Source organism: Morone saxatilis, unplaced genomic scaffold (assembly GCF_004916995.1).
Source record: "Morone saxatilis isolate NCDOM2014 unplaced genomic scaffold, NCSU_SB_2.0 Contig19, whole genome shotgun sequence".
In the NCBI taxonomy this organism is placed as follows: Eukaryota; Metazoa; Chordata; class Actinopteri; family Moronidae; genus Morone; species Morone saxatilis.
This window is the reverse complement of record NW_023339751.1, coordinates 7,103,990-7,116,245: the sequence shown is the minus strand read 5'-3', so window position 1 is coordinate 7,116,245 and position 12,256 is coordinate 7,103,990. Positions and strand designations below refer to the sequence as shown.

Below are 12,256 nucleotides of genomic sequence, written 5' to 3'. Positions count from 1 at the left end.
TGCTGACTGGTTCTTCTTCAATCCCAGAGAAATAAAATAAATATATAAAAATGGCACTAATAATGACATTATTTTCTCTCAGTAGTTGCTAATATCAGCTCATTTTTTTTATCAGAACACATCCATAAATGCATAATCCTCACCTTGAAGGTATATCGATAGGGGAGCAAAATACTTGAATAGCCTTTTCCAATCCAGACCTGCTTTGCTATGACTCCAACACTGATGTTCACTTCAGCAGCTCGAGCTCCATCTTCTCTGCCCTGATGGTTAGTAGTTACAATTTGTCTTTTGTTTATTTCTTTGTTTTACGTTTGGCAGTTTGCAAAAAAGCAAACAACAACAAAAAGAGATTAAGGAAAACATGAAACCTTAATAACTTTGTTTGTGATATAAGACAAAAAATTATTTCCATGTAAATAATTTTAGCTGAATTGAACTGTTTTGTGGTGACATTTTAATACTTGTTTCCATACAAACCTACCGCGCACAATTTGTAAAAAAAAAAAACATTTGCCTAACCACGCACAAACGAGATGTAGCACGTCAAAGCTCATGGGTACAATTATTCCTCAGACACTGAACGCAACATTACGCGCTTCGGTCTCCTTGGCAACCGAGCAAAGAGCTGACTGTTGTGAGGCCTCGAAGAAAGTTTTTTTTTTTTTTTTCGTCCTGATTCCGCACAAAACTGCAATAAGTTGGCTGACAGGTGAGCTTATCATTTAGGTTTTATGTATGTCTGCTTTGTTCACAAGCTTCAAATGCTTATTAGCAATATATTAAAGTAATGTGAATGCAAAAAATTGCAAGAATTGTTGTCTGGAACCTGAGTTAGTTAAGTTAAGTTCGCTGTGGCGGTAATTTGATTAGTTTGTGCACTCTCTGCATTAATAGTTGCCTATGTGTACAATTACTTTAACTTAGTTAAAGAAATTGTACACATAGGCATTGAAGTGCTTTGCATAAACGCTATATAGGCTAAATAAATGCTGTTTATATTCTGCATTATTATAGCCTGCAGGAAATGTGTGTCCTTTAACACACTATGTTTGTGTGGTGTCTTCATAGCCATGTCCAGCGGCTGTAAGCTGAAGCCCAGGTGCTTTGGGAGCGACATCCACAGACTGCTGCTGGCTGCTGAAGCTGGTCAGAAGGCTGACATCCTGACCTACTCCTCAGGTCATCTGGGGCCCCGCAGCCTGAACCAGAGTCAGCCTCACAGGGAGAAAAAGCAGCCTTTCTGGAGGGCGTCTCATAGCCAAGAAGAAACCCCAAAGCCTCTGACACTCCAGCAGACACAGACAAAGGCACTGACCTATGTAAAGAGGAAAGAAATGAAAGAGTCTCCCTCTGAGTTCTCCACTGGCGCGGCTTTATTAGAGTCTGAAGGCTTGAGGTCAAGACCAGATCAGGCTACTGATCGCTCATCACATGCAGACAGGAGAGAAGATATATGTCTACCTAAGATAATTCATTGTTCCTCAAACTCTTTGCCTGTCCAAGCGAAAGCCTTTTCCCAGAAAAAGTCTAGCTCTTCATCTGATCCAAAGGGGAAACAGCAATTTAGCCCGAGCCGCTCTGACCAGGAAGGCCTGAATAATGAAGGCCAGATAAAGACCAAACAACGGTTTGGCAGGCAAGTCATAGCCAAGCAGGACGTCTGGGGTGGAATAAATGTTGCTGAAATGCATGAGAGGAAATTACAAAAGGTGAGAATAGCCACACAAACCATGACATCATGAAACTGGTTTTGTAATTGCACTTTTTTTTTTTTAACTTTCAGACTTTTTTAATATGTGAATTTTTCATGAGCAGGCTCTTCTGAAACGCCCTCCCGACACTCTCGCAGAAGGTGCATGAATAAAGACACGCACAGACTCTCCATGCACATCTTAACTTGCTGACGTCGTATGTGTGTGTGTGTGTGTGTGTGTTCCTGTCGTACTCAGGAGCTGAAGAAGTTGTCAGTGCAAAGCTGGCCCACCAGAGACCGCCTTGTGGTGTTCAGTGACGTCTTTGATGATGTATGTGAAGGCTCGCCAGTATTTGGACGCATCCTGAGGGAAATTAAGGTTTTTCCATTTCCTCCGTACCCACTAGCACATTTTTAGCATGTGCCGTCAGACGTATTAGAGCCAAGAGAGAGTGAGTCCCTGGTGTGAGCGAGCGGAAGTAGAGCAACCACTGGAACCTGGTCATGATGCGCCAGGGAGCAGGTCATTATAGGGCAACGCTTGGATTAGCGCTCATTCATAAGAAATGTCTGAGGGTCATGCAAGTTCCTTTTTGTGCACACAATAGCAGTCAGTAGAATTGCTTTGCATCGCTCTATCAGTGCTGAACAGAATTTAAATTAAATCAAACCAGTCTTTGCTTGACATTCATGTGTTGTAATGAGTAGACAGTGGGGTTGACATCATGCAGCAGAGATCTTGTTGTTGTTCGACAGCATAAAGCAGCAGGAATGAGTACTTGTTATTACCCTTTATGAGGACACAAACACACTGTGTGCATATAATTCAACAGTGGCTAAAAAATCACTGTAACTGAGAACATCTGTATTATTTGTATGGATATTTTATTTACAAGATCTGGCAGTTATGTTCATGATAAACAGTTGAAGCTCAAATAAATCCATGTGACAAGCACATGAGCAGTAAATTCAAATAAATGATTATGTGCACAATTTCAGTTAAGTTTTATTTCATATATTAGAAGAAAAACAACACATTTGGTCATTGCATGGAGTGAAATAATGTTTTTTTTTCCTTCTAGACCGATTACGATTTGTATGTCAACCACATGATGGCTTCCCAGTCATCCCTACATGAAATGGTAAATGATGTATTCATGATGAGACATGGATGTGATTCTCTGGCCTTATTTCCTGTCAAAAGCATTGACACCCTTCTGTGTGGGTGTCACTTGATCAATAGAAAACTAACATAATGGCTTCATGTTTACTGGGATGGATTATGAATCTCAGGCACCTTCTTTAACGTTTGTGGAAATTGCTTTTCATATTGTAAGAATGAGACAATATTAGCACTAATATTTCAGTGGATTTTTTAATACAAAGTCATTGCAATGTAACAAAACTGCAATTATAGCTCAGTCACAGTTTAAAGGGCCAAAGGCAATTTTTGTCACAGGTTCTGTCATTCATTTTAATGGTAGTTTTAGGCTACGTGTCCATTAGGAACTGAACTATGGCAATGAGATACTTTTTCAATGGAAAGAGGCTAACCTCATGTAGGAGATCAGGCAAACCCCACCTTTGTCTCTTTTAAATCACTTCTAAAAACGCACCTTTTTGCATTTACTTCAATCATTCCTTTCTGTGTAAGTCTAATCTATGCTACGTTTTAAATTAAATACTGTCTTTTTATTGGATTCTGCTTTCATTTAGCTGTTGTGAAGCACTAACTATGCTTAAAAAGTGCTATACAAATAAAATGTATTATTATTATGTACAGTATTTCTGACATAGCAGAATATGTTTATGGAGCTTAGAGAGTTGCGCATTATCAACAAGTAACACGTTTTTGTTGTTATGTTACAGCCAAATACTTCTCTCAGAGATCTTGGCAGCAGCAAAGTAAGGGAAATGGAGTTGGAGGATGCTGAACAAGAGGTCTGCAGGTTGGAGCAGGAGGCCAGAAGAGCTCTGGAGGAGAATAAACTGTACTGCAAGGATCCGTCCAACAACAAAAAAGAACATATATTTTGATACTGTACATTGTCATTAGTTTAAGCAAGTTTGTTCTCTTTTTAACCTCAGAGTCCGAAATCAATTACAGAATGTTCCAGCTATCATAGGCCCAGAGGACAGTGACATGAAGAGTAAGTCTCAAGACTACATTGGTATATTTAATCATTGGTGAACCACATCTAAGCATTTGCTGTATGTTACCCTACAGGGGCAACAGCACATGCTAACTTTTAAATCTCTGGTGTGGACAGACTGAACAAATAATCACTTTGTCATGACAACATGCATAAAGAGAGTTTTGTAGTTTCAGTGAGTCAGCTGTGACTTTATAATGCCTGCAGGAGAGTGTGTGTACAAGTACAGATACATCACTCGTCACTACAGCGCACCTCTTCTGGGCTCTTCTGTGTTTGGACAGGTACATCTCTGTCAGGGCTGCAGGACAGTGGGACTGCCATCGGCTGCACCGGCTGTCTCCAGTCCAAGAGGCTTCAGGTGTTGAACATGTGGAGGGAGATCCGACAGCTGGAGGAAGAGATTAAGGAGAAGCTTGTGTCCACTGCTACAACCACAAGCACAGAAAGGCACATCAAAGACATAAAGGTGCTGCCAGATGAACTGCATGCTTATTGTCACGTATTGTTTGCCCCTTTACATCACATTGAGCAATTAATTTTGCCTTTGCTCTCTTTCAGAAATAAAACTGAAGCAGGAAGTGTCTTTGATGATTGCTGAAAATGCACATGACTGCAGTTTTTATTTAGCTTCTTTTTCTGTTTGCTTCCAGACAGAGATAATGAGACTGATAGCCACAAATGACCGTCTGAAGACCACAAACAAGGCATGGGAGTTTGACCTCTTTCCTACCATATCATCATGTTACAGATTTTAAATGCATTTCCTGTTATGTGATAGTGGGCCTTGTGTTGTTACTCTGTAATTTTCCCTTAAAGGATCTAGAAAATAACATTAACATGGTGCTGACCAGAGAGAAAGCCAAAAAGACCCTGAGACGGTACATGTTATATTGCACATACTGTATATGTGACACTTGACCGTCTTGTTGACTTGTGACTTGTTTCTTACTTACTTCTGCTTTCCTGTGTTTTTACCTCTAGGATGTTGTGGGACGAAGTACAATGTGATCTACAAACAGAGAGCGAATAGCTTCTTCATCGAGTTAACCAGAAGATCATCTCATGAGATATTAAGTCAGACAGTTAAATAAAATGCAACGTGCAATAAAATGATGGTATTACTAAGTATTTAATAGAGTCAGATCTTTGACAACCAACATTAATTATGATTACCTTGTCCTAGTTGTAGCTCTTCGGTTTAGGCTCTTAACCAGAAATAACACAAGATCTAGATCACAACTTAAAACTTCCGGTATATCAGAAAGTAAGCAATAACACAATGTGAAAATACTCCATTACAAGTGCATTCAAATTTAGGTACAGAAATTTTAGAAGTAAAATGTATTTCAGATAAAAAAAAGTACTCATTATGCAGACTGACCCCTTTAAGAGTGTATTTTACTATTATTGTTACTGATGCAACATTTCAGAAATATTTTGATGTAGTCAGTTGAGGTGGAACTAATATTAGCTGCTTTATAGACTGTTGGATAGTTTAATTTATAATTAATGCATAATATTTTAAAATACGATCATGTGTTTTGTAAGTAAAATCTTAATTTACATATTAAATAGTCTTATACTACCAGTACTATGTCTGTCAAATTAATAAAGTGGAATAATAAATACAATATTTGCCTCTGAGAGGTAGTGAAGAAGAAGTAGCATAAACACTAGTAAATATATTTAAATAGTTTGTTCTACTGCTATTAGCAACACACATTTACTTTTGCTGCATAACCATCAACATTCAGGCTTTAAATAATGAAAGTGCTTCGTGTGCAGTGATCACATGCACATTTGGTGTTTCATAATAGAAGATAGAAGTCAGGTTTCACAGTTTCCAGTCTTCCTGCAGTTAAAGAACAGCAGTGAATCTGACACGTCACATATGTTGTTTTATTGACCCCGAGCAGTCCAACTAGTATATGTCTGTGTGAACAACATACACTGTAACTTTAAAATCAGTTGTTGTCTTATTTCAAAGGAGATAAAAAGACCTGTGCATGAACATGATACCACAGACAAGCCCTTCTCTCATTTATAAGTATTCATTTATACACACTGAATAAGGCATAGGGAGACAAAACCTGCAACCACATAACATAATTCACAGCTCATGTCAGTAGCACAGACCTCTGTTGTTGGACAGGGACACAACAACAAAAAAAATTTCCATAGCATTGGGAGCATATTACTCTTCAAACACAAGATGGCAGCAGAGACATATCAAATTAAATCAGATCATGTTCCCTTTGTCTCTGTACTTACAGTGCTGAAGTGTCGGTCTGTGACCTTTATCAAAAACAGTGAAGATCATTTGAAATGTGTGATGCCTTGATAAATGTCGCAGGCTTGAAATGCTAGCGTTAGATGTGCTAAAGTGAATATAAAGAGCAATTTCCCCCGTAGGCTCAAGTTCCATATGACTGGATGTGAAAATCCAATTATAGCTTTGTGAATAAAACTGTGATGAAATTAACTCATTTGATGTGTTCAAGGATCGGAGAGAATGAGATTATTAAAGCAATTATAGAAGCTTTCTTTGGATTGATATAGGGGTGACCTTTGCCCCCAACACGAGAGACTGCCTTGCTGTCTGCTAGAACCTGGTCACAGGTCAAAGTCCGCTCTGTGGCTGGAAGAGCCAGTACGAGCAGAGTGTGTTTTTGTCCCTCACTCTCTACGCTCTTCCCACCCTGTTAACAACACCTCGCTTTGTGGAGAACTTCCTCTGCTTGGATTGCCACCAACTCAACACCATGCTGCTTCGGACTGTGGTCCTGCTCTTCCTCTGCGTGTCCTCCGGCATGTGTGCCACTTTAGGCCACTACCAAGCCAAGGAAGAGGAGGAGGCCCCCGCTGTTACAGATGGTGCCGTAGCAGCGGCCTCTGTAGAAGAAGCTGCTGAAGAAGGTGTAGCTCCTGCAGATGCTCAAGCCGGTGATTCACCTGAAGCTAATTCCCTTTTTGGTGACAATCTAGCTAAAACACTTTCAGCAGATAACCCAGCTGACACACCTGAAGTGGATGTCCCTGTAGCAGATGGTGCAACAGCCGAAGAGCCAGGAACAGACAGTGACGGGCCTGCTGTAGACGCCCCTGCTATGGAAGCTCTTACTGATGAAGCTGTCACCCATGGGCAACCTTCCTCTGAGGAGGAGGAGAAGGTGAATGACATCAGACCAGTCCAGACAAACCAGCCCTTGAGCAAACCCTTGGCACAAGAAGAGAGCAGTTGGAGCCTCAACTCAATTAGAAATAGTTTCCAGACTGTGCATGGCTACTTTGACTCCCTGGTAGAGCTTGTGGGGGGACAAGATGGTGTGTGTCAGTACCGCTGCAGATATGGTAAGAGAGAGTCTCTTGAATTAGCATACTGTTATGTTACTGAGAACTGAGAAGTCTTTTAGTGTCCTGATGGTGTTCAGAGATAGCTATATAGTCAAAAATTGTTTTTATCATAATTTTTGTCAGTGCACCTGGTCTACAAGAGGTTTTCAGATGATTATTATGTTGTCTACATCCAACATTCCTTCTGTATGTATTTGTTTTGTTTTGTATTTGTCTAAGTACACTTTAAGTCTCAAATCAATCCCTCGGCTGTCAGTTAAATTAGCTATGTTCGTCTTGATAGGGCACTTGGCACTCAGGCTGCTGATAATGAGTACATTATGGTTATCAGTCTGGAAGGGTAAATGTTCCTACAGTCACACAATCAATACAGATGTTCTGAAACAGAAGTTACATCTTATCTGTGAAGATAGGACACACACCCAAGAACAGAGAGATATAATGTGGATCCTTGACTGGGAACATATGATGACGTTAGTTTGTACACGTGCCTTCACTTTAGTTCAGCAATTAAATCAAACTTCTCTGGGGGTTTTTTTGGTTTTTTTCAGGAGAACTTCCTCAACCCCGCCCCGGCTACCAGCCTTCTGAGCCCGACGGCTGCACATCCTCTCTGGTGGGATTCCAGGTGAATTCAGCTGTAGGTGGCCACCCACAGCCCAGACCGATATCATTAAGCCCCTACAGTGCTAACCTCAACCATACCTGCTGTAAATGCTATGTTCTGCTTGAGTAAACTTTTTTTCTTTTTCAAACTTTTTTTTTCTTTTAACAGCTTGACTTGGGGGTCCCTGCTATGACAAATTGCTGTAACCAGCTTGACATATGCTACGACACTTGTGGGACAAGCAAGTATGACTGTGACTCCAACTTTCGTTCATGTCTGCATGGCATCTGCACAGACCTTAATAAGAGTCTGGGCTTTGGGTCGAAGGTACAAGGTGAGATATTTACATATATAAATTCCTGTTTTCCTGGCTGTGTACTATGAGAACATATATGAGATGGTATAGTATGACACCTCACATACTTATTTCACTGCCTCTCTCCTCTCTCTATTTCTATGTATTTTCTTCTCAGCCTGCGAATCGATGGCAGACACTCTCTTCAACACAGTGTGGACTTTAGGTTGTAGACCTTACATGAACAGCCAGAGGGCAGCGTGCATCTGTGAGGGAGAGGAGAGGGATGAACTGTGACACAGATCACTGTGGACTCCTGCATGCTTTCACAGACAAATAACAGTCATAGGTATTTCTACAGTTTATATTGTATATCTGTAGGCTTTTTTTTTTTGTCAAAGAGGAGATACTTTACAAGAGCCCTCTGAAGATTCAGAGCCTGGGAGTTAAAAAAAAACAAAAATGGGGAGGGCAAATTAGCAGTTTCTCAGGTTTTATTCACAGGCATGACTAACAAATATTAGGTGTCTGAATATGACTTTCAGAATAATTAATTACTTATGCATGTTATACTCCATACTCCATTTCATTTTAGGCCATTTTTAGGCCTCTATGACTCCATTACCATAAATTACTTCATCACTCCAAACAAAGTGGCTAATGGGAAGGATATAGTAGTTGGATTAATTTCCTCTAGATAGAAAGACACAAGCAGTCTTGATTAAATAGCAGAACACAACGAAGCCATCGTAATTATCTTCTCTGCTCAAACCTTAAGTCAGTGTCATGTAAATGTAATGCCTATTACAGCTACTACGTTAATATTTGATGTAAGTTATTTGCCAGTTATTTGTTATTTTTTATGAACAAATGCATGACTAATTGCAGTTTAGCTGACACAATTATTCTAGATTAATTGTCAGAGCGACGAAGCATATGCATATTTTCCAGGCACGGCACACTGATATCTCTTTTCCACCGCACTGGAATGTGTGAAGTGCTCCTCAGCCATCGATTATTCTGAGCAAATGAGTCAGAATACATCTGTGGATGGTCCACGTGCATATTTCAAGTCAGTGTTGGTGTGAAATATATCAACAACTTTTTGTAAATCCACTAAATCTTTAAGCTCTAATCAAGCCTGAGAAATGCCTCAAAGTGTGACCTAGAAAAGCATTCTTCATGCTGTACTTGTTACAAATGAACTGTGGCCCATCCAAATGATTTCTAATAGAAATGTCATTCACTTTAATGTCAGTAAATTGCGCTGCCGGGCAAAGTAGCACACAAACTTGGATGTATTAACCAGAATTTAAGGGATCTACAGCACTGTGACTGACACTGTAATTTACATAGGAATAAAGAAGAGTGTATATACTGTACATCTGCATGTATATGTGTACAGCACAACAGACTGCTCTGTGTATATCTGCTTGGTGTTTTAAATACCAAATAAACTGAAATCTGTCAGTTCATCTTTATTAATCTAAATGTCACTCTTCAAATCCTGACTGTCATGGGGTTTGTGTAAGTGGCTTTATGTTAGCATCATGGCTCAGGCAGGATGAAGATGGGGCCTCCACTCAGTGTGTGCTGCCCTTGAGCTTTACGGGTCCGAATCTCTCGGCGGACGCGTCCTCGACAACGCTGAGCACAGTGGGAGTCTCCCGCCCCGCATACCAAGACCTGGCAGTGGAGGAACACTTGCTGTAAACAAAGGAGACAGGCTTGTTTTGAGAAGCGGTAGAGAGGAACAGCATAACAGTGTAAGGACCCTGCTAATTCTATGAATGCAGTCCTTACAGTTTAGTGCTACATAGACATAAGGCCACACACACTTGCCAGCTGGCTCCCAGCATGCCTCTTTTACTCACTCGGTTGTCCTTGCCAATGAACTTGAAGACAGGGACCTGGTAGTGCTTGGAGAGCTGATCCTTTGATGAGTACTGCGTCACAGTTTCATCAGAGATACACCTGAAATAAGAACCCAACGAAGGGGGATAGAGTCAGACATGCAGTTGACATATTAACACAGTGTTCAGTGATGTGTATATATTCCTAACAAGTCACTTTATCAAGGTTAGCTGCCCCAAGGCCCTGAAACAGTGTTGTATATTTAATAGGAAATTGTGAGAACATATTATAGAACTGCTCTGTTGGTGTCCGTAGAGTATAGCCTCACTTTGGGTTCACAGGAGAAATGGTTAGCCAAAAGTGAGTCTTCCCCAGATGATCTGTATTTTCGATTTTTTGAACTGAAAACATTTTTGTTTTCTTTCCACATTAAGCAGAGTGCGAGGCCGATGGCATTTTTCATTTGACATTTCATTGAAGGAGAGGAGATTTCCTGTCCTGTAACTGTCAAGCAGCAGATGCTAAGGCCTTGTGGAAACTCAGCAGCTGGGTTTGATCCTGTTGACATTTATTATAAGGACTTTTCATGGTGCAGGACCAAATGCAATTCTGGTATTAATGATACGATATTAAAAAGATAGTAATCTGCAGTTTTCAGTGTTTGTATAAGCAAGACCAACAAATTTTGTTTCTTACTTATAGTAGTATCTATACATGCATATACAGTATCAGGCACATATCTTTTTAGAAATGATTTTCAAAGATTATGTCTGTGTCTGTAATCCAACAACCTCACTGTCAAAGGTTTTTATTGAAACGACTTTGTACATTAGAAACAGTGTCTATGAAAACTGAAGACAGTGTGAAAAGCTCAGAGTAAGTGATTCTGGAAAAACACATTGCTGCTGATTTTGAAATTGTCACTGCTTTAAGCACTACCAACAAAATTCCAGTTAGCACCATTGTAAACAGAAGACAGATATCTTAAATAAAACCAAATCCATTTAGATGACTAGATACCACTGGAGGTATGTTAAGTGAGAAGAGAGTTTTGATGAATCTTGGTTTAGTGCTAAGTGGTCATTGTCATACCATTCATTACTGCTATCACATCGTTCATATAATGTAGAATTTCCATAAATACCACTTTCTTCTTTGTGGTCAGCCACAGTGGGTGTAATCAACAAACTTGTTATTTTTTAGGTACTAGAAAACACATCACTTTCTGAGTTTACCTGACACAGGCAAGTAAAAGTTATCAGTCTATTGTATGATATCTAACTAAGGCCTTTACAATAAGTGTGCTATCATGCAGCATAAGATGTGGCATTAACACTGATAAAACTCCCACATTATTCACCCATCTTTGATGAGGTAATACTTGAGGGCCTGGTCAGCTTTAGGCCCTGGTGTGGCGAAGCAGCTCTCCACCAGTGCAGAGAGGCCCTCCACTCTGTCTTTCGGCTCTACCCCAAAGAAGAGGGAGTCGTGCAGACGGAGCTGGGGCGGGGTGCGGTAGGGCTCTGAGAACTCTGCGTCCTTGAACAGCTCCAGGAAGAAGGGGAAGACTCCCTCGCTGTGGCCTGCCAGCTCGAGGGCTGAGCTGCGCAGACTTGCCTGGTATTCGTCCGACACGTGGTACTCCCTGGGGAACTCGCAGGTGACTGGGAGCACTAGCTTGCTGGTGCGGACTATCAAGTCCCTGCTGCTGTCTGGACTGCTCCTCGGGAGGCCTGTCACCAGGTTGGTGCCCACAATCTTGTCATCTGTCACCTGGGGGGTCAACATTCAATTTATAGTACTTTAGCTGTCGGTGACAACCTCACACGAGCCATTTTAAGCCACAGCTCTTTATATGATAATGAAACATTTCTCCAAGCCCTGACCGTAGGGACTAAACCATGAGTACATTCAGTCTATAAAAATCAACCCAATGCCTCTGACCTCCACCACTGTACCGCAGGTCTTGAGGCTGAAGCTGAGGTTGATGTGTGTCCCGTTGGAGACACCTCGACAAGACGAGTTGGACAGTGAGAGCTCCAGTCCTCCTACAAGGTCCTTAGGAACTGACACAACAATAGAGCTGGAATCACACTGTACTGGCACTGCAGGGAAGAGAGGCAAAGACATGACATAATATTATGGTCCCATGAAATTACACAAATCATGAAACAGTGCATTGATACAATGACAAAGAGCAGCATAAAATCATGTCACAGTCATGTGATTGGATGAAAACATATCACACAATCTGTTTGCTGGCTAAGTACATGTAAACATTAAGAAAAATAGAT

The 12,256-nt window shown here is 40.7% G+C and overlaps 3 protein-coding genes across 3 annotated transcripts in view; 2 read left to right on the top strand and 1 right to left on the bottom strand.

Annotated features, from left to right (window-relative positions):
• The first annotated feature begins 650 nt into the window (after positions 1–650).
• LOC118329574 (uncharacterized protein C6orf118-like) lies at positions 651–4,607 on the top strand. Its single transcript, XM_035663797.1, has 8 exons — positions 651–712; positions 1,072–1,712; positions 1,953–2,075; positions 2,779–2,838; positions 3,566–3,687; positions 3,785–3,846; positions 4,134–4,318; positions 4,503–4,607. Exons 2-8 carry the CDS (start codon positions 1,074–1,076, stop codon positions 4,605–4,607), a joined length of 1,296 nt encoding a protein of 431 aa, XP_035519690.1. The 5' UTR covers positions 651–712; positions 1,072–1,073.
• A 779-nt stretch (positions 4,608–5,386) lies between these two features.
• pla2g12b (phospholipase A2, group XIIB) lies at positions 5,387–8,458 on the top strand. The gene is made up of 5 exons (XM_035663796.1): positions 5,387–5,395; positions 6,459–7,203; positions 7,758–7,834; positions 7,982–8,147; positions 8,287–8,458. Exons 1-5 carry the CDS (start codon positions 5,387–5,389, stop codon positions 8,403–8,405), a joined length of 1,116 nt encoding a protein of 371 aa, XP_035519689.1. The 3' UTR covers positions 8,406–8,458.
• Positions 8,459–9,513: 1,055 nt separating this feature from the next.
• The window catches only part of oit3 (oncoprotein induced transcript 3), a 7,848-nt gene continuing 5,105 nt past the window's right edge, over positions 9,514–12,256 (bottom strand). Inside the window, exons 7-10 of the mRNA XM_035663795.1 lie at positions 11,907–12,067; positions 11,323–11,735; positions 9,983–10,082; positions 9,514–9,815 (exon numbers count right to left, since the gene is read on the bottom strand). Coding sequence (XP_035519688.1) covers positions 9,657–9,815; positions 9,983–10,082; positions 11,323–11,735; positions 11,907–12,067 — 833 coding nt within the window. The 3' untranslated portion in view covers positions 9,514–9,656. The remainder of the gene's footprint in view (positions 9,816–9,982; positions 10,083–11,322; positions 11,736–11,906; positions 12,068–12,256) is intronic.

Excerpts from the sequence above, each read along its gene's own strand:
- pla2g12b (XM_035663796.1), top strand. Across the intron at positions 7,204-7,757 it reads TCAGTACCGCTGCAGATATG|GAGAACTTCCTCAACCCCGC; the intron begins GTAAGAGAGAGT and ends GGTTTTTTTCAG. Across the intron at positions 8,148-8,286 it reads CTTTGGGTCGAAGGTACAAG|CCTGCGAATCGATGGCAGAC; the intron begins GTGAGATATTTA and ends TTTTCTTCTCAG.
- LOC118329574 (XM_035663797.1), top strand. The coding sequence starts at position 1,074 with ATGTCCAGCGGCTGTAAGCTGAAGCCCAGGTGCTTTGGGAGCGACATC. Across the intron at positions 2,839-3,565 it reads AGTCATCCCTACATGAAATG|CCAAATACTTCTCTCAGAGA; the intron begins GTAAATGATGTA and ends GTTATGTTACAG. Across the intron at positions 4,319-4,502 it reads GGCACATCAAAGACATAAAG|ACAGAGATAATGAGACTGAT; the intron begins GTGCTGCCAGAT and ends GTTTGCTTCCAG.